The following is a 25120-nucleotide window of genomic DNA, read 5'->3' on the forward strand; positions in this document are numbered from 1 at the left end:
ATATATATATATATATATATATATATATATATATATATATATATTGTATTTCGTTGATATACCAACAAAATAGGAAATTATAATTATTTTTTTTTGCATTTTGTGTATTAAAAAACGAAATAGGATAAAAAAAATTATTTCGTTCATATAAAAACGAAATTGGAATATATATATATATATATATATATATATATATATATATATATATATATATATATATATATATATATATATTGCATTTCGGTTATATTCCAACGAAATAGGAAATTATAATTTATTTATTTTTTGCATTTCGTTTATCTTCCAATGAAATAGGATAAACATTTTATTTTATTTTTGTATTTCGTTTATATAAAAACGAAATAGGAAAATAATTGATTTTTTTTTTTTATATTTCATTCATATATCAATGAAATAGGATAATATATATATATATATATATATATTTTGTATTTCATTTATATAAATAACATACCTATTTGCATGTACAAGAAAAAATATCAACTAGTAATTACACCAATTAAAATCACAAAATTCAAAAATAATATAGTTTTTTCTTTTTTTTTTAAATTCACTTTTTCGTGTTTTTTTTTTTAAGTTTCCTAAAATAAAATTATGAAAATATAATTTTTTTTAACTTTATAAAAAGTTATGATAATTTATAAAGTGGATTTTTTTAAAACAAGCGTGTTTAAAAAAAAATTCTAAGATAAAGTTATGTTTTGATTAAAAAATAACACGCTTGTTTTGTTTGCAAACTTTAGGTTTAAGTGTTTTATTTTTTAATCAAAACATAACTTTATTTTGAATATAAATCTAATTCAATTAGATAAAAACATAGTTAAAAAATATAGGAGAAAGAGTAGTTATAAATTGGTGAAAGAGTAGTTGTAAATTGGTGAAACTTTAAACAGTCATAACTTTGCGCTCGGATATCCGATTTATGCAAAAAAAAAATTGATTTTGCATATTTTTCCGAGATCTAGCAGCGCAAACTGCCGTAAGGCGATTTGGCCGGGCCAATTTTCTAGAAAACCTCTTTTTTCCCTTCCAATTTTATTTTTCCCCCAAATTGGCAGGAAATTTTCAGTTTTCTTTACTTATAATATGATGATGCGCAATAGAATTCAACATAAAATTTCGGAGTAATGTAGCTGTGAATGTCAATTTCACTTATGTGATTTCAATTTTTGAAAATAAAGCTGACTAATTTTCTCGACATATAGGATAAATCTAATTTTTTTTTATCCTATTTCATTTTTTAATACACGAAATGCAAAAAAAAATTAATTATAATTTCCTATTTCGTTAGTATATCAACGAAACACAATATATATATATATATATATATATATATATATATATATATATATATAATCCTATTTCGTTGATCTACCAATGAAATGCAAAAAAAAAAAACGAAATAAAATAAAAAAAACTATTTCGTTCATTGGTTCACGAAATGCAAAAAAAAAAAAAGTCTATTTCTTATTGGTCAACGAAATAAAAAAAAAACAGTTTCTTTCATTAATTTCACGAAATGCAAAAAAAAATAATAAAAAAATAAGTCTATTTCGCTCATTGATTCACGAAATGCAAAAAAAAAAAAAAAAAACCTACTTCGTTGATCAATTCACGAAATGCAAAAAAAAAAAATAAGTCTATTTCGTTAACCAATTCACGAAATGCAAAAAAAAAAAAAAAAAAAAAAATCATTAGTTTCACGAATTGCAAAAAAAAAAAAAAAAAAAGAGCATATTTCGTGAATTGCACAACGAAATGCAATTCACTAAAAAATGAGGTCAATTGCATGCACACAGTTTCTTTCACGAATTGCCAAAAAAAAAAAAAAAACTATTTCGTGAATTGCACAACGAAATGCAAAAAAAAAAAAATATATTACATTTTGGGCTAATGACTGCAAAAATACGCCATTTTGGCCCCGGTTGTTGTCTAAACAGCTTCACATATAACTGGGGAGAGGTATTTTCAGAGAACACCACATACTTGTGTGCCTAATTATTTTCAGAAACCTTAATTCGGATCTCATGGTTGGGTAAAACTTTTTTTTTAAACCTTGTTAACTTGCACAAATTCCAATGTCTCTTTCCCCGCATTTTGGGTAAGGAGACTATTGGAGAGGACCGACTATGGTATAATTTCAAAGCATCAAGTAGAGCGCAGTACAAACCCCGCAATACAAGCAGCCTAAACAATAAAGCTCATGATTTTGCTAGTACAGCTTTTTAATCAAAGAGATGGATGGAAAGCATGTTACAAGGCCGGAAGAGTTGGCAAAACTGAACCATTAGTTTATTGTCTAGTGTTTCTCTATGATGTTTATTTCTCCATGATGAAAAGCCATGACAAATCATCAAGCAGACACCTTCTTCGAAGTCACAGAATTAACAATGGTCGCGAACTCCGGACCCTGCAATGTGGAATATCAAGCATCATTCTTGGTACAACCAGCTGAGGTTTTTGAGGAAGTTTTACACAACACACACACATATATTGATCATCTCCATTCAGAAATATAAGATACAATCAATTTTGGCAGGCCAGTTTTGTCACTTCATGCCATCAACACAAGCATAGCAACCTAGTATTTTCCATGTCATTTCCCTACAACATTTATCAAATGAACACCTTGCCAGCCATATTTCTTGCTCCATAAGGATCAGTTATATAATTGACATCAGGTCAGCGACACATAACAAACTTAGCAATATATTTTACTTACCCAATCTCTTCCTCTGTCTCCACCGAAGGACTCCCTATCTAATCAACCTCACAGGTTCTATCAACTATCAAATTCTTGATTTTTGCATATCAGGAAGCAAATACAACTACAAGGGAAAGAATCTCCAAACATGACTCATATACTACTCAGTTTCAGAACCAGCTCAGCATCTCCAGACAGCTATTTATGCGCTAAACATTATCACCTAAATAAGACGGTCTATCTGGCATCCAGATGTTGTCACTCTTGTTAACCATAACCATAAAAAGCATAACATTTCTGACTATGGCTGATTCCCTGTTCTCCCTTAAAGTCAAAATAACTAATTCACGCATGGACTGGTATAATGCATCGATCTACTAGAACATCTTGGTCCACGAAAAACTCCTCAACATATGTGGAAAAAACTGATGATGTTAAGTAGAGGCCAAGTATTTGAAGAACTGTAGCTTAGACTAGTAAGACAGACATATTAGCAATAATCAAATTACCTTTAAGGAAGCACCTCCGACTAGAAAACCATCAATGTCTTCTTTCTTTGCAAGGTCAGAAGAGTTGCTTCCGTTCACGGAGCCTGCCAGTAACAATTCAATTTTTTAGGAAACATAGTAACCAGAGTCATTGACACTGAAATGTGGTGTATCGTCGATGAACAGAGTAATAAGCACAATAATAAGCACAACCAAAGCCCTTCTAGTAGAAAACACAGGTTCTGCAGATTTAACAAAGCACGATGATGATCTGAACTCAAAAGATAAACAACTAAAAGAAACAGAAAAATGGAAATCCTCGGCTGTAGCACAACTTTGCCATTGATTTCAGCAAGGGAAATGGATTTCTTTTTGAACTTCTAACAAAGAGGTTCCATCTCACCCAAGTGAATAGGGGAACCTTTACAATGTCTAATTGACATATAGATGCAATTCAACCTTAGCAACTCATACAATACTGTAATAAAAGATGGAAGAAGATACTATATATTAACTAAATAATATTAACTAAATACCTCCATATATAATGCGTGTTTTAGAAGCAACTTCTGCTGAAACATTCTTAGTAAGCCAGTCGCGAAGAGCTGCATGTACCTCCTGGGCCTGCTCAGGCGTGGCAACTTTACCAGTTCCAATAGCCCAGACAGGTTCATATGCAATGACAACATTATCCCAGCTTGGTAAAGCATCTGCGCATTTAAAAAAACAATTAAAAAGATGTGAAGGGGTAAAAAGTTCTTAAGTGTAATGTGTTTATCTTATCAGCAAAACTCATTAAATCAGGTTACTATAAAATGGATAACACATCTCTGCCCCCAGCAAATACTTTTTATTTCTGTAAAGCATCAATCATATCTACTAGCATTGTGTGTACATAGAAAAATGTTTTAAGAGAGAAAGGAGACAATATTAATCAGCAAAACCTGCCTGCATAAGCCTTCAATTGCTGGAAACAGACATCAAAAGTTTTCCCCGCTTCTCTATCTTGTAACAGCTCTCCAATACAGGCTATAACACCAACACCTTGGCTCAAAGCATAAGCAGCCTTCTTGCCAATAAACTGCATGAGAATGGTACAGTCAAGTCCTTAGTAAGCAGCTCTAACTCACAATCAGGTATCATCAAGACATTGCAAATGCTTTCTTTCTTCGACTTGTGATCAAAATTCCAAGTGTTCATATTAACAAATCAAAAGTTCCAGATAACTCTTACTTCATCATTTTCTCCAATTACGTGTCTCCTCTCCGAATGACCAAGAATGACCCACTTACAGCCAAGATCTTTCACCTGTTCTACACTGCAAATGGAAGGATAAATATCATAGAGTGGAGAACAACACAACCAGGATAACAATTGTAAACTCAAAGTAGATTCATAACAATGGTTTTGCAGGCAAACACGGTAAACAACAAAGAAATAATGGCTTTTATAACCCTTCACTTTTTTTAATGACGGTGGTGTCCAGGCCAACTTGCGCACCTAGACTATTTCACTAGGTACCTGCTACATCTCACTAGCACAGATACCGGGTGACTCTGCACATCATGGCTTAGGCAGATTGGAAAAAATCACCTAGTGTTTTTTGCCTCTATCTGGATTTGAACATGAGACCTCGTGGTTCTCCTCCCCCTTTATTGACAACTAGGCCACACCCTTGGATGCCGTCTGTGACCCTTTACTTCAGCAACGACAGGAATTTTATGGCAACAAAATACAAAGCCATAATATGTTGATTTTACAACACACAACATGGAATCTAAAAAAGGTTATATCCACTTAGGATGCTACACAGGCAAACAATTCTGAAACCTATCCTTGTAACACTCTCGGATATAAACAGACAAGAGAAACAGACGGTTGATGCTACAAGGAAAGCAAACCAATTAAAACTTAAATGGGAATCAGGTGAAGCAAGTAAGCTTGTGGACTGCAATCTTGTCACTTCTGTTACTGTGGTAAAATCACTAAACTAACTGCCTGTAATAAGCTACTGAGCTCGTATGTTGTCATCGCACAGTAATGAGCCCTTTTAACAAGAGACACTGTCAAATGTAAATTATTTATCCAAGAACATTATGGTCCGAGCTTTCAGGAGTTGGGAAGACTGCAACTTTATTAGTTTAAGAATCTATAGAAATTATAAACCAACCTTCTCAAATTAGCATAGGTTTTTTTATGAGTTTTCTCAAATTATCGTAATAATATCACATACCAAAAGTGTTAATCAATCCAGCCATTAGATCAGAATCAATTTAGTCTTAAGCTCGGGGAAATGGAATTCTACCTGATTTCACCCGTGAAAGCTCCTCCTTTTCCAGTCCAACAATTCTGGGCAGAAACCTCAATCCTGTCGGTGAGTGAATTCTTTACTTGATCAATGTACACAAAGGGAGGTGCTACAACCACATCTGGAAATTTTACAAAAGCAGATTCTTGCATTAACATCTGATGTAAGAGATATGTTAGATGTTTTCATTCTTTTTGAAACAGACTAAAAAGGAAATGTTGCCACATAAATTGCAACACCCGCTCGCACACACCCAACTTCCTAGAAATGTTGACATATACAAATATATTTTCATCGGTGATAGGATATCAATGCAGAAGAACTCACCAACATCAGACTCGAGCTGAGCACTATTCAGATCAGAGACAAGCTTGCTTATGGAGTCCTTTGTTCCATTCTGGTAGAAACATTGATGAAAGTAACATGGAGGATATATGAAAGTCCATCCAACCAGCCATGCATAAAATATCATAATCTATCACCTAAATAAATCCAGTAGGGAACAAAGAAGTGATACTTACACATTTCCAGTTTCCACCAACAAAGAACTGCAAGCAAGTATGAAGACAAGATCAGAAACCCTATTGGAAAAGGGGAACAATTTAAACATGTAAAAAAAGGACTAATAGAAGCCTTATTGGGAACTGATTCATTTGCAGCTAATTTCATCTTTCCCTTCTTCTAATTTAGAAGTTTCAATACTTCCTCTTTTAAGATACCAATTCTCAAAATCCAATTAGGCCATCGCTCAGCTTTTGTCCGCAAATTCTCGTTGTTTTTCAAATTTTTTCTGCCTGGTTAATGAGATGGATTTCCTTTTATGGAGAAATACTTTAAGCATTTCAGATCAACCAGTAAGAAGTAATCTTCTTATGCCATACTTAGATGTATCTATTAGTCTTGGGGAATTCAATCTTCCATGGGTTAGCAACTGGTCAATTATCACCAACTTCAAGATGATGTTTGGCAGTCCTTTGGGACCAATGGTCAAGATGAAATCAAAAATTCAGTATAAGTGCTATGGAGGGAAATATGAATAAATTCAAGCACTTAAATTTTCACACTAAAACTCTAAGTAGTGCGATTAATTCATTTGCCAATGATTTAAGAACACTTAAGAAGCAATATCTCTAATAATTATTAACATTTATAATAGCTATTGGTTAGAGGAGTAACCTAGGATATAAAAAAGTATCACAATGTCTCGTGACCAAAACAAAATGAGTTTCCATTCACAGAAAAGGATGAATCAGCTTAAGCAGCTATTTCAGAATTCTCATTGAGAGAGAAGGTGAAAGCATATGATCATGCATAATGTGGGAAAATTCTAGTGTCTAATGGCAAACTTAGTGCAGACGTTGTATCAGATGCTCATCAATGACTGAAAATGATACTGGCCTTAATCCAGTCAGTGAAAGGAATGCAGGCCAATGTCATGCTGGTGATCCATCCCAGGGTACTGTAGCTATATTTCCAACTTTCATTGCTTACAGTCGGGAAAAAAGGGGAGCCCGGGGAAAAGAAAGGTTTTCTTCTCTTCTTTTGATAAGTACAAAGATCTTTTTTTTCTTTAATCAGTTTATAGTGTAGCTCCAACTAAGTTCAGATGATTAATTTTTGCTCCGAGTATCGAATTTGTTCACGTAGACTGTTAGTTGACTCACTCACAAGGCATACTATAATACTCTTGAGAGGTTACATAATTACATACGAGTCTAAAGAACAGTGATCTAAACAGTTCAAACTCTTCAACTTAGCATTAGAAGTTTAGAACAAAAACCGCAAGGCCGTTTTTTTTCTTCCTCCAACTTGAGGAACAAATCAGAGCGTGTAAAATCCAAAAGAGTTAACAAACAACAACAGATCTAAAAATGTACATCCTCGATCCTGAGAAAGAACAATACTACTACGAGAAATATCAAATACTAGTTTTTTCATCGATCACTATTTCTCGATAAAATTTTAATTAAAACATGTATATTTTCTTTACAAAAAGGAAATGATGTCACTAAAATATACTCCCTCTGTCTCAATTTATATTTATGTGGCAGAGTTGGAATATCAAGATTCAAACTTCTAAACTTTGACCTTGAATTCAGACATAGAAGCTTTAAAGTTTTCTGAAATAAAATTTATATATTTAGAAACTACCTAAAAATAGTACTACTATAAATCACAACAATTAACAACTTAATACTATATTTAAAAGGCATATATAGAAATTCCGGTCAAAGAAACACTGGATTGATTCTCGAAATTACAACTGTGCCACATAAATGGGATGGAGAGAGTAGATAAAATGACCATTGTACTCGGAACTCGCTATGGAGGAAGTAGTAGGTAAGTAAAAAAGGGTTACCTTGCCGGAGCCGGCCATGGTGACGACAGCCCTACAAGCTTTTCGGGAGGAAGAAAGGTGGAGGTGAGAATCGACGTTGTGGAACAAAGCCTGAGAAGTAGAGATGGTATCAAGCTTGGAGAAAGATGATTTACGGAGACCAGAGAAGTGAGAAGTTGCGGATTTAGGGCCAGACATTTGAGAAACTAGAGATGTTGATGCTACCGCCATTTTAGAAAGATCTTTTTTTGGACTACAACACCAACTAGCTAGCTTCTTCTGCGCCTGAGAACAAAGTGCCCCTGTTCCCAATATCTATTTATGAGCGTGGAACACACGATTGCTTAAACAAACACCATAATTTCCACACCAGTAATAAAACCTAATTAAGGGTTGGTGAACTTTTTATTTTTTCTTTTTTTTTTCCCTTTTTCTTTTCTTTTCTGGTATTAGGGTTGGTGAGGATTTAACGGGCCTTTTGTTGAATATTTAGGTGATTAGCTATCTCGCTTTCTATACGGATTCTCATTATTGGAATTAGCTAATATGAGATAAAGTTAATTTCAACTTCGAATTATTATCTTTATCCATGTACCAAACAACTCCTCATGAGTTCTTATTTACTTTTGTCATTACAATTTACAATAGTACTTGATTTGCATTTTATGTGGAGTATATAAGCGTTCTAGAAAATATAAGTTCAAAATGACAAACTTTGAGCTTCTTTCTGTCTATGTTGGATGCTTATTAGACACTTTATTAAACGGAAAAGGTCCAAAAATACCCTTAAATTATTGAAAAAGATTCATAAATACCCTCCTTCCATCTTTTGGTCTAAAAATACCCTTCCATCCACCTTTTAGGTCTAAATATACCCTTAAGGTTTGTTTTTGGCTCAAATATACCCTTTAAACTAACAGAATATATTTTTTTGTTTTTCTTTATCGGAAAAGGTCCAAAAATACCCTTAATCTATTGAAAAAGGCTCATAAATACCCTCCTTCCACCTTTTGGTCTAAAAAAATATGAACGAAATAAGTTTTTTTTTTTGGGTTTTTTTTGCATTTCATGAATAAAAAAACGAAATAGGAAATTATAATTTTTTTTTTGCATTTCGTGTATTAAAAAACAAAATAGGAAATTATATTTATTTTTTTTGCATTTCGTGTATTAAAAAAAATAGGATAAAAAAAAATCGTTCATATAAAAACGAAATTGGAATATATATATATATATATATATATATATATATATATATTTTTTTTTTTATTTCGTTGGTATATATATTTTCCAAGTTCGTTTTTATATGAACGAAATTAATTTTTTTTATCCTATTCGTTTTTTAATACACGAAATGAAAAAAAAAATTATAATTTCCTATTTTGTTTTTTAATACACGAAATGTAAAAAAAAAAATTATAATTTCCTATTTCATTTTTTTATTCATGAAATGCAAAAAAAACCCAAAAAAAAAAACATATTTCGTTCATATTTTTTTAGACCAAAAGGTGGAAGGAGGGTATTTATGAGCCTTTTTCAATAGATTAAGGGTATTTTTGGACCTTTTCCGAAAAAAAATAAAAAAATAAAAACATATTCTGTTAGTTTAAAGGGTATATTTGAGCCAAAAACAAACCTTAAGGGTATTTTTAGACCTAAAAGGTGGATGGAAGGATATTTTTAGACCAAAAGATGGAAGAAGGGTATTTATGAGCCTTTTTCAATAGTTTAAGGGTATTTTTGGACCTTTTCCGTTTATTAAATAGTCTGGTATTTGATGCTTCATTTAGCACTTCGTATTCACAATAAATAGTTATTAAGAACACATTGTACTTTTATATAATTGTTATACAATTTTAACTCATCTCGTGTACACATTTACTTCATTGCCTTACATGGCATAATTTTAAAAGATAACACTGGATTGGAAAATAAGTGCATCTAATCGCACAACAAATGTATCCAGCACTTGTATAGTTCGTACATCTTATATTTTAGTCAATGAACGCAATGATTAAGTATAATCCTTTTTCCCTTCACCCGTCCTTTTAAAATCATCAACAACAATAATAGAAGCGTCTTACCATCTGATTAAATTTCACATGTCAATTCTCCTATGGTTCACGTATTACTTATCCTATTTTACAAAGAACCAAGCATTCGATTATAGTTCACGTATTACGAATCATGTGAATAAATGATATTTTCATGTGATCAAACAACAACACACTCGTGCTGGCGGAGGTTAAAAATGAAAAGACGTCGTTGTCTATGCCCAGCCATTGTACCAACTGATGGCCGGCTTCTCCGTGACAAGTCATTAACTTCCTTTTTGTTTTTTTTATTTTCTCAAGGATAATTATTTTCAAAGGTTGGGATAATTCCACGCTTCCTCCACTATTGCCACGTGTTACAGTCTATGTGGTAGCAACCTAGCAAAGAAAAGACCTCTTATCTATCCCCTCTCTGGTTCGTTGAGCAGCCCATACGCACCAACGTCCAATACCAATTTATAAATGATGCTTCTACAAGAAAATGCTCAAAATAACTAGAATAAAAAGAAGAAGAAAAAAATTGCTCACTTTAAGTGATCAGCTAATCAAGTTCAATAAGTTGTTAACCCTAAGAACCAGCTTAGATTTCTAATACTCTACCGCCCAATTAGCTATTGAATAATATAAAAGGTGTTAACAAGGCGTATTTCAGTTTTCCCATAGCAGAAGAGCTGCCGGAAATTGTGAAAGATCCCATACAATCTAACGGCAGTGCTGATAAACTCAATGATGAATCCTTTACATTAGCAGGAAACTAGGAATCTTCCATACAGGTCATAATGGAAAACCTCTTTTACACCTCTATCGTGCATTGTGGTCTTGAAATATGCGGTTAACTGAAATTCCAGACAACTGGACAGGTCTTGATGAGGTACTAATTCCAGTTTCCAGACATATCTCAGTCGAAGATTCAAGTAGTGTAACACCAAATGTTCACCAAAACTTCCGAATTTAATCACATTCACACGCAAAAAGGATAAGAGTTTGTAGGGATGTGTAGAAATTAGATATACCAGGAGATTAATGATGGTGACTGGTATGGCATTATGTCACCATTACATTCATGTTATAGAGAGCTAGATTTCCCTTGTATTCAATATTATTCTTACAGGAACAATAGCACTAGCCTCCATGTCACAAGTCACAACCCCCTTGGAGCTGCTAGGGAAATACAAAGAGAAAGATCCAAATTCAGAACCCATTGTCCCTGACTCTTTACTGCAAACCTTTTTATACAACAGATGGAGCAGACTAAAGGAGAAGTAATAAAAAAAGGGTAATAACCTGGTTCCTATTCTGTTCCCAATGTCAATCATCTGTCTTTGTTCCCTTAACTACACTATTTGAAGACACAGCCTGTACACTACGGGATGACGAACATCTACTTGACGAACTTCCATCTGTGAGGGTGTTATCCTTCTTTGACAACTTTTTGCATTTCTTTTGTCCAGATGAAAGGTCCTGCAAGATTTGCTAGTGTGTCATGATGGTATATGTAATTTGCCAAAGCTCCTTGAGGATACAGAAGATACTCTGGTATCCTATTTTGTTGAATGCTCTTTCACCAGCAATAGATCAAGAAAAGAATACACCTTGAAGGGTGACAGGAATCATAATAATGGTGCAAGTAAATCTATGCTTAATATACAAGTGGAAATATATAAAACTGAAGTAGTTTTATAGAAGTGAAATTGAGGCAATGCTAGAGTAAAATAAGAGCAGTTGAATAATATGCTGGTTGAAATATATAAAAGTGAAGTAGTTTTATAGAAGTGAAATTGAGGCAATGCTAGAGTAAAGTAAGAGTAGTTGAATAGCTTGATAGATTTCCTTTGCATTTTGTAATCACAGCAGCTACTTGGTGCAAGTTACACAAGTTATAAAATATTATCTTATTGACAAAGGAAAAAAAGTGTAGTTGAATATTAATTTGAATGATTGGAGATCAGAGATTTGGTTATTTAAGAAACCGGTCATTCGGATATCCTAAGGGGGGAAGTAGGCCAAGTAAATCAGCAGTACTAACTAACCTGCTCAGATGTAGATCCAGGTGTCTTAAGCTCTAAATTTGTGGCCACTTCATTGGAATCTTCACTTTTCTCAGTTCTGCTATCTCCTTGATCTGATGACTTGTTTCTGGATTCTTGTCTGGTCATACTACCTGGTTGTATTATTGGAGACATATACTGAGTCGGTTGCTGTTCCATCAACCTATTGGGAGTCATGTATTGAACAAAAGATGAACAGGGGTTTGGTACAACTGCATGATTTTGATTGCTGAAGAAAGGATAGGGCTGCATAGATGGATGCATTGGAACTGGTCCAGTCGGAACCGGAACAGGCATCGGATACGAATAAGAAGGTGGATGCATGACCATAGAAGGATCCATCCCGGCCCATGGATACATAGTCCTCACTCTTTGTTGATATTGGGCATTAAGGCTCTCAATATCAGATTTAAGAGATGCCTTCTCTTCTCTGAGATCATTCTTCTCCTGGGTCAACTGCTTCAGAACAAAACAAAGAATAAGCACTTCTATGGCTATGAAATGAGAGAGTAGAACATTACTTTCAGAATGTATCAAGAGATCACCTCACGGCTTTCATCAGTGAGTGCAGCATACTCAGATTTTAGCTTGCTGACCTGAGAAGTCAAATCCCTCAGCATTTGAACGGTATCACAAAGAATGGATGCTTTGTCATTTTTAGGCCTATCAGGATCTGCATATTAAATTTTTGGCTGAATAAGAATTCATGCTTGAACCTATTTTTCTCTTAAAGGCCTAACTGTTTTATACTGAAAGAATGTATACATAGATTGTGCACAAAAACTAACTGGTCATTTGGTACTCATTTAAAAGCTGTATTGGACACTGTATTAGATATTCTGGTGTTTTTTTGTTTTTGTTTGATAAGATAAAAGTTTATAAAACAGTACCGAGAAGGTACAGAAAAGAGCAAAAATACAAAGAAAAAAGCAGGCAGCCTAATATGCTCTTCTTCCCGACAAGTCTAAGAAGGCAGACTACCACGCTCTCCTCAGAAATCCATATACTGATTCAGATTCACTAGGAGGCTACTTTAAGACCAGAAGTACAAATTTTGTAAGCATCTATTCTGGTGTTTGGTATGCCCTTTGGCACTCTGTATTATAACAATTAGCGTATTAGCAAAACATCATACCAATGAACAGGTGATGCTGTCAATATGCCATATGAGGCCTTCAAATGACTTTAATCCTCTTACAATGTGAGAGATAGAAATTTAAGGCTAAATTTGAGACAAGAATAAGGTAATAAAATTGCAAACTAAACATAGTATTGGAACCACATTTTGCACGATCAACCAAAAACTCGACTATAATTCTAGTATTTCCCATTTTATAATTCATGTATTATTCAAATCTTGTATTAGAATTCAGAACCATATTTTGTTATCAGTGTACAAAATGAACCCTACAAGTACAATTAATAAAAAAGCATTGCCTCTCAAAGTTCAGGATATGATAAACCTATTTGCAGAATAAAACACCATGAGCAAAATCAAATACAATTTGTGAGTTGATCTTGAAAGATGTATAATTTCTGGTAATTCAGTTGCAATATTCCAATTGTAAATGTAAAACTTAAAACATAACAAAATACAAAAACAAGAAGAACATTAAAGGGCAATGTGCAGTTGCAACATGAAAGTATAACATGCCTCAATGAGGTAAAATAACATGCAGTGTCAAATGTGCCGACGGGCTCGGAGAAAACAAAGCGTAGCAAGAACTTAGTATTTAATTTTATCAAACAAAGATGTGCTGATTTACCAAGAGTCTTTCCTAATTCAATGAACTGCTCGTTTAAGCGTTCCCTCCTTAATTTTTCTCGATCTGCCTTCTGCACTTTTCTTGCAGCAATAGAGTCTTTGAGTTCTGCTTCAGGATTTTGCTTACTACTGTGCATGAAAAAGAATTAGGTTAGTTCACGAAAATTCCAATGAACGCATATTCAAACAACATTTATATCTCTGTGTAATATGACTAAGGAAAAGGAAATATAAGAAATTCCCCAGTTGCACGTGTAGCTAATTAGATGCTTGTCCAGAATTCAGTTAGTATTTTTCGTTAAATGTAGCTAACTAGATGCTTGTAAAACAGTTAAGTTTGGCAGCACCTACTGTGCCTAAGAATTGCCCAATATACTTCCATGTGAATCAAAATTCTGAGCTGCCCACTTTCACATTGCACCTCAGAATGATGAATTTAATTGACGGAAGTTTCACAAAAGTAAGCAGGAAAGATGGAGGACTGAACTGAAATGAGTCATCATCTGTTTACGATCACATTTTCTCGAAGTTATGTTTTTTGACAAAAAAATAAGGTAAAAATTTGGACCATTTCTTGATTTGTGCATGTCATCATCCGCAGGGGCCATGTTGATCTTCTCTTTGTCATCCCAGTTTATCGAATGTCCCGGAAGGGACAAATATGATCAAAAGTAGTTATGTTCTCGAAGTTATGGTTTTCAGTTTCAGAAGTTTTCTGCTCTATGTTCTCAAATATCCCCAAAAGGAACTTCAAAATAAGTATTTTAACGCAAATCCTACCAAAGCACAAGCACACCTTGATAATACCACGCAAACCTAAGGAGTTCACCGTCTTAGCATGGCATAGCTATTGCTGCAACTTCCTCTACCAGCAAATGTGAGCAAAAAACCTTTAAAAGATACAGATCTTTGCAATCAATTAGAATCTCGATTAATTTGGTTCTGTATTCAACTTTCTCCATTCATTTTACTAAATTTGAAAATTTGAACTTATAAAAAATTACTAATAAATGTGAGAAAAAACCTTTAGAAGATACGGATCTTTGCAAATCAATTAGAATCTCAATTAATTTATTTGGTTCTCCATTCAATTTATTAATTTCAAAAACTGAAATTAAAATTGCTAATTGAAGTAGTACAGCTAAAACGCAATAGCATAAATATGTACATAATCTCATATACATCATCAGACATACTAAAATACGAAACGTAAGCTGGAAACACATGGAATTTTGGAAAAAACATACTTATAATTTTTCTTTTCTAACCTGGATTCAGAATGCAAGCCATTAGGAGGCTCATTAGGAAGCTGATTTAACTCTGTTAAACAATGATTAGGAAGTTGATTCGATTGATAGAGCCCGCCGTGGTTTAATTGATCCATTTTCTCCAGTTTATTACCGACCCGAATTGAATTGGGAATTTAGGGTTTTGAAGTTCATGCACTGATGATTTATTTCGCAGTGGTTTCCGATGCGAGATTCCACCTTCACGTTATCCGTTATCTCTTTCCTTCAATTTACTCTTTTTTTATTTTTATATATTTTTCGTTTTCAACTTGTTTCTTGAAAATATAAAATCTCCCACTCAACTTTCTTCCAATAGCATCTTTGCATACAAAACAATAACCGGTGGAGTACTGAGGCGGATCACCCTTTAGGGTGGGGTGACACTCGATTAATAAATTTTTTATATATTTATGTTATAATTTGCTTAAATTATATTAAATATTTGATGCTGTCACTCCTATCGTAAATTAGACAAAGGTACCACGGCTGGCTGACACGAGTTTGAATCTACTTGAACATTTTTTTACTTCTATTTTTCTTTGCGCTTTTTACTACCTTTGTACCAGTTTTTCCTTTTCGACCCTTTCAATTTTCTATTTATCTTTTTATTATTTATATTACCTTTCCTCTTTTCTATTATTTTATCTGTGATCTCTAGCGGCAACACACAAATAGAAACTTCAAAATCCCTTAAATTAAGCATTTCTCTTAATCTCAAATATGTGAGTATTTAAATCGAAAAACTTGGGTCTCAATGGAAATTTTGGATTGAGATCAAAATTCAATTTTTTTTTTATATAATTTCTTTTGCTTATTACTCCCTCCGTCCATGTTTACTTGTCTAGATTTGACTTGAGACACTCTTAATAAGCAATAAATAACATGAGAAATGAATTGGAGTACTTAATAAAAAAATGAGAAATGAATTAGAGTACGTATAATTTCAATTTAAATCACTTTTACTACTTAAATTGTGATGAAAATTTCGTAATCACTGCTTAGAAAAAACATGAAATTTATGATTTATTTTTGAGAACTTGTAGTTTATCTAATTCTACATTTACTTGTGGGATGTATTTACCTATTGAAGAGTTTTTCTATTATTTTTCTTATTTTGATTAGTGTAATTCTCTTATTGAAGATGTTATTTTACTTGTGCAAATTCATTTTTTTTAATATACATAAGAGATGCAAGTCCTTGGTGAAAATGTTGATTTTACTTATGTTGTCAATGGGTGTTAATGAGTGTGATTCCTTGTTTAAGGTGTTAATTATGTTCATTTCTTGATTTTTGTGATGTAATTTTCATATTTGCAAATAATAAAAAAAAAACTATTAATTTGACCCGAATAAATTAAAAAGAGATAGACCCGACCCAAATATACGTTTCTAACAAAATGTATATTGAAGAAAATAGTGGCACCCGCCACCTACAAATTCTAGATCCACCTCTGATGGAGTATATTTGCATTTGACTTGGATTCTTTGTTTTTTTAACCTTCTTGAATCTCTCATCAATTGGAATGTAATGTCCAAATTGGATAAGACAAAACTTAAAATAAGAGTTAATTTTAAAATTTATTTATTACTTGTATACGCGGAAATCTTTTGAAATATATGTTTTTATTTTTATTTTTTGACAATAAAATTGGAAGTATTAGGCTAAAGAAGTATTGGGAGGGGTGATTAGACGAGACATGGAACTCATGTAGCTTATTGAGGACATGACCCTAGATAAGAGGATATGAAGGTCGAGTATTAGGTTCGAAGTCGAGCATTGTCTAATTTTTCTTATTAGTTATTGTTGCCCTGCTATTATCTAATTCTTCGATTTTATTATTACACGTTGTTTCCTTGCTTTGGTTAATTTATTATTTGTTGTTGCTATAATTATTTCCTTCATTATTTTCAACATGGCTTCACCATTGTATTTCATTTTCATACTTGATTTGGTATGCTTTACTTCAGCAGAGTCTCTCTCAAAAAACGTCTATCTACCTCTACAAGGTAAGGCTAAGGCTACGTACGCACCACCCTCTCCAGACTTCACTCGTGGAATTATATGGTATGTTGTTGCACAATTGGAATAATTTTGTGACAAAAAATATATGTTTAATTCTAACTTACTTAAAATATTTATATTAGGCTCATTTTAATGATTGATCAAAATTATTATAAAGTTCAAAATTTATGTCAATAAGAAGGGATAAATGACAAGTTGAGAGCCAACTTACTGGCTAACTTAAAATATAAAATTTGCCACTCAGCTTTCTCCAAACAGCTTTCTTGGGTATAAGATCTTTGAAATGCTCGCATTTGACTTGGATGTTTTTGTTTTCACCTTTTGATTCTCTCGTCCATTTGAGTGAAATGTCAAGTAGATTTACAAAATTTAAATAGTAGTTAAAACATAAACTTATTTAATATCAGAACAAGAAAACAGATGTGAGGCTTGTAATTTTTTTTCATTATTAACAATAGAATAATTGTGAAAAAGAAGGTTTATATTATACAATGAAATGGTACTGGATACGGGATGAGAATCAAAAAAATAAAAATAAAAATATAGTGGACGTTACATTGACATACAACAAAAATAAAAAATAAATATTTAAATCTCACTTCAATGGAGTAGTATGTTTGACACACTTATGATTATTTAAAATCGTCAAAATACTCTTAAATTTCTAACATTGTGATTGATAAAATGGATAAATGACAAGTTGACTCACTCTGTAGGAACTTTTTCCGCATACTATGTTGGTTGGATTGTTATTAAAAATTCATAAGTAAAACCTATTCCCTTTTTTACTCTTTCTATTTACGCTATTTTAACAAAAAACTTAAAAAAATAAATATTTTGTGGTTAAACTGAAAAACGCAAGGATATAACTTAAAAACTTAGAGAATTTGCCATCCCTCTAACATTAATTTTTTGCACTCAACTTCACCTCTATTGCAATACATTATCACCAAAGTTAAATTGAAAGTTTGTGAATTCACGTGAAAAAAGAAAAAAGGAGTTTGGTTAAATAAAACTTAAAACGAGAGAGATTTGCGTAACATTTAAAACTATGGGGAATATAACCCTTGTCAAGAGAAACCTCCAGGTAGGGTTTTGTAATTAACCAATACTTACGCCTCTGGGTTTACAACTTGAACCGACTCACGCCCCAATTTCCCCCCTCCGCAGCGTTTGATAATTAACAAAATCATTTTCCTAATCAGTTGTTCTAGTTCAATTTTTTTGTGCCCTAGAATAAGAAATTTAGGGGAAAATGTCGGGTATGGGAGATGGCTATGTGGGCACGGCCCAAGACGCCGTTAGAATCAGGCGGCTTGAAAAGCAGAGAGAAGCAGAGAGGCGTAAAATTCAGGAGCTAAAGAATAAGACGGCTTCATCTAAAGGTCAACCCGGTCTTCTTCAATTCGGGTCAAGTACATCCGAGGTTTGCATTACACTATTGCTCGTTCTTTTATTTAATGTGATTTTTAACTGATATGCAGACAGTAACTAAATTTGATATAGAGAACTGATAGATTGGGGAAGTAATACTAATTTGGTATGAAATTGAGCCAATAGAGCAGTATGGATATAAATGATTCCTATACTCGACCTCAACTGGTAAAGTTGCTGCCATGTGACCAGGAGGTCACGGGTTCGAGCCGTGGAAACAGCCTCTTGCAGAAATGCAAGGTAAGGCTGCGTACAATAGACCCTTGTGGTCCGGCCCTTCCCTGGACCCCGCGCATAGCGGGAGCTTAGTGCACCGGGCTGCCCTTATACTCGACCTCAACTAGTATTTTGGGATTAAGGCCTAGTTGTATTGTTATCTATTGAAATGTTGTAACTCGCGAGTTTTGACTTTTAACTGATATGCAGACGTAACTAGTTTTGGTATAGATAACTAATTTGGTATGAAATTGCGTGAATAGAGCAGAATGGATATAAATGATTCATTTAGTCGACCTCCACTCTAGTAGTTTGGGATTGAGGTGTAGTTGATCAATTGTTATATAGAATTAACTTACAAGATTTTTGGGCCTTCTGTCACACATTACACTTGCATACAAAGCTTGATCTTTTATTTAATTTACTTTTTAACTGATATGCAAACGTAACTAGTTTTGATATAGAGAAGTAACTTGTTATGAAATTGCGCGAATATAGAAGAATGGATATAAATGATTCATTTAGTTGACCTCAACTAGTAGTTTGGGATTAAGGTGTAGTTGATCAATTGTTATATATTGAAATTAACTTACAAGATTTCTGGGACTTCTGTTACACCTGAATTTATTTTAGCCTTTGCACATCTGAGATTTCGGTTGCACTTGCATACAAAGCTTGGTCTTTTATTTCATTTGTTTTTAATTGATATGTAAACGTATATAGTTTTGCATATAATGGGTCCAAATAGAGTGGAGAAGTAAAAATTTGGTCTGAAGTTGAGCCAATAGAGCAGAATGGCTATAAATAATTCATATAGTGGACCTCAACTAGTTTGGGATTAAGGCCTAGTTGAGGAGTAATTGTTATGTATTGAAATGTAACTCACAAGATTTGATTTTTATGACACATGAGCTTATTCAGTCTTTTGCTCATAGCGAATTAGACATGCTGTTTCTCTTGTTGTAAGGAAGAGTTGTAATTATGTTTTGCTTCAGTTGTTGACTCACTGGATAGACAAGTGGATGTGTTCTTTTAGAAATTGCTGTTTTGGTTAATTCTCATTATTGAGATATGTTTTTTTTTTTTTTTAGATTCTTGAGACTGCGTTTAAAAAGGAAACTGTGGGACTTGTTACAAGGGAGCAATATGTTGAGAAGGTGAGCTGATTGTTTGCCTAAGAGCGTTGCTTTCTCTTTTAATTTCATCTTTGGTTAAATTAACTGCTCTTGTATTTCGGTTCATGTGCGGTAGAGGGTCACTATCAAAACCAAGCTTGAAGAGGAAGAAAAGGAGAAGCTTCAAAAGTTGCAACAGGAGTGAGTGTATTTCCTTCTTCTGTGGCATTCTTTCAAAGCTGAAATAGTGTAATATGTATGAATTTTGTTGTGATGTTATGTAAAAAATTTTGATTGATTCTTCTGCCACAGGGAGGAGGAACTCCAGTTACAAAAGCTTAAAAAGAGGAAGATAAAGGCTGACCCTCGGCTCTCTTTTTGTGATGATTTGGATAATGGCAATGAAGACGAAGATGAAGATGAGGAAAATAGTAAGAAATATAATTTTTATCTATTCTTTGAGATTTGAAGTCTTTCAGAGCAATTGGGACCATTTCCTTCACATGCTTCTTTTTGAAGTGAAATTTATGAAAACCATGAAATTATGTATGAAATTCTCATTCTGTATGTGACGATTGGGTAGCTTTCTTGATGGCACATTCAATATAAGCTTCAAACAAGCTGACTAGCAGTCTTGTCGGTTCTTAATCTTAATTTGTTTCTGCCATGTTAGAGAACACATTATTCAGTGTCACTTGGGTTATCTACCTTAGAATGTAATGCTTCTCTCTCACCTTTACTGGGGGGTGGGGGATGGTTGTTGTATGCTTTCAATATTTTAGTTTCATCGAGATGGGATTTTGGTGGATATTGCTACATGGCTTGTGACATCTTGTTTTGGAACTCTGACATGCATATGGCATGAGTTGTCCCAGTATTAAAAGTGAGAAAACTTTCTGCTTGGTCAGTTTTGATCACATATTTCAGCTTTGAAGGAAATGCTCTTAGGATTCACGAGTTTCTGAAAGTAGATACCCTATAGGTCATGTCTTGTTTAATGAAAATCTTGTAGCATATATCATCTCTTTCTTGCTCTAATTTTTCTATCAAATAAGTATGTTTGCTGTGGTGCGGACACTATGGCATTATCAAGTGTCATCAGATATGCACGAGTATATTATGTGCATATGTGCAGAGCCATCCACGACACGGGCGTCTCTAAACAATTATTTTAGCTAATCTTTCCGATGTAGTTGAGGATATATGTTGGGTTCAGATTGTGATGGCATGGTACTTATAGTTCATTTTTCACTTTTCATCTACTATATAGAGAATGAAGAATCTGACAAACGTGTGTGGAGAAAATTTGGGAAAGATCCTACAGTAGAGACCAGCTTCTTACCGGACAGGTTGGGCATTCCTACAATCTGCCTCCCCCAAAATAAACCCCTTTCTACTTCTTTTTTACTTATCCTGTTCTCTTTGGGCCTTTTCACTCATTTAATATAATTTGGAATTCGAAGCGCACTTTTTCAGTGAGAGAGAGGCAGAGGAACAAGCCGAACGTGAGAGACTCCGGAAACAGTGGATGCGGGAGCAGGAGCTAATCAAAAGTAAGTATATGATTCATACTTAAACATTTTTCAGTCTCCCCTTACCCTGTCTATGGAGACAGCTTCCTAGAATTCTGAAGCCTTTGAAGTAGTTTAGCTTCTGATTGTTTCTCTTGCGACATTTCTAGATGAGCCTCTACAGATCACTTACAGTTATTGGGACGGAACAGGCCATAGACGGGCGATCCAGGTCAGTAACTACTAGACATAAAGAGCCCAAAAGGTTGTCCGAACTTTTGAATTCACTTGTACTACTTCCATTTCCAGGTGCGAAAGGGTGATAGCATAGGGGAGTTTCTTCGGGCAGTTCAGCAGCAGCTTGCGCCGGAGTTTCGAGAGGTTCGAACTACTTCAGTGGAGAATCTTCTTTATGTGAAAGAAGATCTAATCATTCCTCATGTAAGACCCTTCTTACTCTTGTGATTCATGTCTTCTTACCTTCTAATTTGCTGAATACTGGCTAACTTGCTACTGATGTTGGTGAACATTCAGCAACACAGTTTCTATGAGCTGATTATAAACAAAGCCAGGGGAAAGAGTGGACCGGTAATGTTCAATCCTGACCTATATTCTGGTGAATTTGATGCATCACGTTGCTTTTTGTTTATGTCTAAGAAAAGAAGAGTACTAGTTAGTGTCTTACGTCAACTGTAAGATACCTGTTTCCAATATCTTCACATTAATCAATCAAAGAAAGTAGAATCTCTATACTGTACTGAGTGCATTTTTTCTTCAATTGAACTCCGTCTACTTTTCAATAATAGCATTTGAAAGAAAAAGGGATACTATAAGGAGAGTTGGATCTGTAATGATCTGTGCTCTTTGGTTATCTTTTTTCTTTTCCTTTCCTGATAACTACTCTTTGGTAAACATAATTATTGAAATTTGAAAAATACCTACAGTTTCCATTTTACATCTATTGTATGTGACTATTACACATAACTGTTTATGAAGTCAGTCATAACAGACAACACTATTAATAATGTTTCTGTACTGAAATTTGGTTTTTTTTTTTTCCATATCAAACTTGTATTTGCTATTTTTTGCTTTAGTTTCTGCATAGTCAACAGAATTTGATTTTCAATTAAGCTTATTTTATAAGTAAAGGGGCACAAACATGTCCTTTCACGTGTGTAATTACAAAATAATGTCCAACAATAGTGATTATAAAAGATGTATAACTATGTATCTATAAGTCTGCGTCTTGGTCTTTGCATAAAGCCTTACGAGTTATGTCATGTTGTGCGATGTCAAGTACCTGATTTCTAGTATTGTTTCCATGGTTGTTATATCCTGTGGCAGATTACTCAGAACTATCTTTACTATTCTTGACAGCTTTTTCACTTTGATGTCCATGAAGATGTGCGGACCATTGCTGATGCTACTATAGAGAAAGATGAGGTATGATTTCCTATTTGCAGATTCATTTTCTCCATGTTACTTTTGACTGTGTTGGGTTCGAATACTGTTCTCCATGATATATCGTATTGAATGCTTAGTACAATAAGTTTTACTTTTTACCTTAAAAAAATAGAAGTTATAATTTTGGGATGCCGGTGTAGCATTGTCTTTTTTAAGTAATAGAAATTGAAGGTTCTCTTTTTAGTTTTTCTTCCTCTTTACTGTTCCTCCGAAATTATCCTAAATAGCAAATATGCAGTATAATGTCCTTGGAAACAATAACATCCCAGAGAACGTAGAAGCTGTGTGTGTGTGTATGCAAGAGAGGGAAGGAGAGATCCCATAAATGTTAGTTTCTGCACTTTGGTGCTCATGATCTATCAATACACTTTTCTCTCCTTATGTAGAGAACTATAAATTAGCTGATACTTGATAGGTTTGTCCAAGTCAGTTGCCCATTACAACTGAACTTTGAATTTGCTTAACTTGTGTTACGATTGCTATGCAGTCACATGCTGGAAAAGTTGTAGAGAGGCATTGGTATGAAAAGAACAAGCACATATTTCCAGCTTCTCGGTGGGAGGTAAAATCTCTTTCTTTATTTCTCTCCGTCTCTGTGTTTCTATTCTTCACTGGCTGGCGATGGACTTGATTGACAATTATATAGGTCACGTCTTGTAACTTCTCACTTTAACACATGTATTTTGAGTATATTAATGCTGCTATGATACCTTACTGCAACTACTATTGTATTTGCACTCAGTACACCCTTCCACCGCTTCCATTAAGAAACTGTATTATTGTATTGCATCACTATTTTCTTCTAAATAATATGCCTTTGCTGTCTTCTTGTTGCAGATCTATGACCCTACAAAGAAGTGGGAACGATATACCATCCACGGGGATTAAGTGTAATTGTAAAGCTGATTTCATCTTCATCACCAATGAGATTGCCATTTTCCACCATCATTTGACATGCTAAAGACAAAGGGCTTAATCTATAGTTTTTATTTTGTATGATGCTTGTGTAAGAACAAAGGGATTGCTACTGTATTTCTTCTTCACCCGATATATTATCCTTTTGCGTTAAGAGCTCTTATTCTAGATGATCAGTGTACCGATATTTGTTTTAATATTTGTATTTCTTCTTCTATGTTGTTTTCCAGTTTACGTAGAAGATCCCTGTTGAACTTTTTATTTAGTTATTAGCAGGTTGGCAACTTGCGCACTACAAGTCCACTTTCAGTTGTCTGTTCGCTGCATTTTTATTTGTTGATACCACTTGCTAGGTGAGTGGGCGTCGTAAACCAGAAAATTGCAGATAATATACAATCTGAAAGTGCAGCGCATTTGGTGTTCTGAATGTCAACTTGTATTTTTACCCTTCACGATCTTAGCATGATTAACATGCTAATTGTTAATGTGACTTTATAAAGGAAAAACAATTTAACAAAGATGTGTCACTACTAAGATTTTACCTTTTAGCATGTAAAGCTAATAATCTAATTTTGTACAGAAGCTCGTGACTGCTCTAGTTTACATCGAGAAGCTTAATGTAATTTTACCAAGGGTACGTACTTGCAAAGTGTAATGTTCTTCCTTGAGGTAATTAAGTGGAGTAGTACTCCACAAGATGGGCCCAAGTACTTTTGTAACTCAAAAATAAATTTTTAAAATCAAAATAACTCATTAAAAAAAAAAATTAAAATAGGCTTTACGCACAGAATCTGTGCGTAAAAGAACCAAAGTATAGTTTTACACTTAAGTCCTTTTACGCACAGATTTTGTGCATAAAAGCTCTTAAATAATACGCGCTCCTTCTTCCCCACCACTGGTCCTCCACGATCAAAAGAAAAAAAAATATCGTTTTCTTGTTGATTTTCAACCCAAAAGTCAATATTTTTGGTGTATTGAAGTCTAGGAACAAGTTTCTTCGCAATAAAGCGGCGTATAATTCAATTCAAAAACTCAAAATCAAAGCTTCAATCTAGGCATTTTACTACGATTTTTCTATTACATTATTAACCTAAGCATTACTATTGTGTATTATTTGCGGATATGGACAAAAAAAAAAAACTTTTACGCACTTTTTTTGTGCGCAAAATGGGCTGTTTCTGCCCTTTTTTTTTTTTTTTTTTTAATTTGTTTATTTGTTGTTAATTTGTTGATTTTTTATTTTTTATTTGTTAATTGTTAGATTAGTTATTTCAATTGTTAGACTAGCTAATTATTTATTTAGTTTTTGTTAAACCAATTGTTTATTTGTTAATAATTTGTTAATTATTTGATTAGTTAGTTAATTGTATATTTATTAATTATATGCTAATAATTTATTAATTGTTTGATTAGTTAGTTAATTGTTT

General features: G+C 33.5%; 3 protein-coding genes and 1 non-coding gene across 5 annotated transcripts; 1 reads left to right on the top strand and 3 right to left on the bottom strand.

The window, feature by feature from the left end:
* Nucleotides 1-2188: 2188 nt before the first annotated feature.
* LOC132599285 (triosephosphate isomerase, chloroplastic) lies at nucleotides 2189-8301 on the bottom strand. The gene is made up of 9 exons (XM_060312588.1): nucleotides 7881-8301; nucleotides 6043-6069; nucleotides 5849-5918; nucleotides 5519-5642; nucleotides 4447-4531; nucleotides 4162-4294; nucleotides 3750-3923; nucleotides 3235-3317; nucleotides 2189-2431 (listed from the first exon to the last, which is right to left on the bottom strand). The coding sequence occupies exons 1-9, from the start codon at nucleotides 8088-8090 to the stop codon at nucleotides 2375-2377; spliced, it is 963 nt and encodes a 320-aa protein (XP_060168571.1). The 5' UTR covers nucleotides 8091-8301; the 3' UTR covers nucleotides 2189-2374.
* Nucleotides 8302-10933: 2632 nt separating this feature from the next.
* On the bottom strand, nucleotides 10934-15376 carry LOC132599286 (transcription factor bHLH121). Of its 2 annotated transcripts, none has more exons than XM_060312591.1 (5): nucleotides 14995-15376; nucleotides 13728-13852; nucleotides 12507-12634; nucleotides 11944-12417; nucleotides 10934-11374 (listed from the first exon to the last, which is right to left on the bottom strand). In XM_060312591.1, the coding sequence occupies exons 1-5, from the start codon at nucleotides 15108-15110 to the stop codon at nucleotides 11222-11224; spliced, it is 996 nt and encodes a 331-aa protein (XP_060168574.1). In that variant the 5' UTR covers nucleotides 15111-15376; the 3' UTR covers nucleotides 10934-11221. The 2 variants fall into 2 exon arrangements, with proteins under 2 accessions (XP_060168574.1, XP_060168573.1); XM_060312590.1 differs by having other exon boundaries at nucleotides 13728-13855; nucleotides 14995-15373.
* Nucleotides 14283-14383, bottom strand: LOC132600909 (U6 spliceosomal RNA). Its single transcript, XR_009567370.1, has one exon. It is a non-coding gene; the product is annotated as a U6 spliceosomal RNA (small nuclear RNA).
* Nucleotides 15377-18115: 2739 nt separating the features above from the next.
* LOC132599287 (protein XAP5 CIRCADIAN TIMEKEEPER) lies at nucleotides 18116-23910 on the top strand. The gene is made up of 12 exons (XM_060312592.1): nucleotides 18116-18464; nucleotides 19780-19845; nucleotides 19940-20004; nucleotides 20116-20234; nucleotides 21074-21152; nucleotides 21280-21356; nucleotides 21485-21546; nucleotides 21624-21755; nucleotides 21849-21902; nucleotides 22692-22757; nucleotides 23266-23340; nucleotides 23616-23910. The coding sequence occupies exons 1-12, from the start codon at nucleotides 18294-18296 to the stop codon at nucleotides 23664-23666; spliced, it is 1017 nt and encodes a 338-aa protein (XP_060168575.1). The 5' UTR covers nucleotides 18116-18293; the 3' UTR covers nucleotides 23667-23910.
* Nucleotides 23911-25120: the final 1210 nt, after the last annotated feature.

This window comes from Lycium barbarum, chromosome 6, assembly GCF_019175385.1.
Source record: "Lycium barbarum isolate Lr01 chromosome 6, ASM1917538v2, whole genome shotgun sequence".
NCBI classification, from domain to species: Eukaryota; Viridiplantae; Streptophyta; class Magnoliopsida; order Solanales; family Solanaceae; genus Lycium; species Lycium barbarum.

What these genes read in the sequence shown, in the direction of transcription:
- LOC132599287 (XM_060312592.1), top strand. Translation starts at nt 18,294, where the DNA reads ATGTCGGGTATGGGAGATGGCTATGTGGGCACGGCCCAAGACGCCGTT. An exon ending in TCGGGTCAAGTACATCCGAG is followed by an intron (nt 18,465 to 19,779) that starts GTTTGCATTACA and finishes TTTTTTTTTTAG; the next exon opens with ATTCTTGAGACTGCGTTTAA. An exon ending in CTTCAAAAGTTGCAACAGGA is followed by an intron (nt 20,005 to 20,115) that starts GTGAGTGTATTT and finishes CTTCTGCCACAG; the next exon opens with GGAGGAGGAACTCCAGTTAC.
- LOC132599286 (XM_060312590.1), bottom strand. Translation starts at nt 15,110, where the DNA reads ATGGATCAATTAAACCACGGCGGGCTCTATCAATCGAATCAACTTCCT. An exon ending in GGCTTGCATTCTGAATCCAG is followed by an intron (nt 13,856 to 14,994) that starts GTTAGAAAAGAA and finishes TTTCATGCACAG; the next exon opens with TAGTAAGCAAAATCCTGAAG. An exon ending in TGAATTAGGAAAGACTCTTG is followed by an intron (nt 12,635 to 13,727) that starts GTAAATCAGCAC and finishes TTTAATATGCAG; the next exon opens with ATCCTGATAGGCCTAAAAAT.
- LOC132599285 (XM_060312588.1), bottom strand. Translation starts at nt 8,090, where the DNA reads ATGGCGGTAGCATCAACATCTCTAGTTTCTCAAATGTCTGGCCCTAAA. An exon ending in TCAGCTCGAGTCTGATGTTG is followed by an intron (nt 5,643 to 5,848) that starts GTGAGTTCTTCT and finishes TAAAATTTCCAG; the next exon opens with ATGTGGTTGTAGCACCTCCC. An exon ending in GCTTTCACGGGTGAAATCAG is followed by an intron (nt 4,532 to 5,518) that starts GTAGAATTCCAT and finishes TTCCATTTGCAG; the next exon opens with TGTAGAACAGGTGAAAGATC.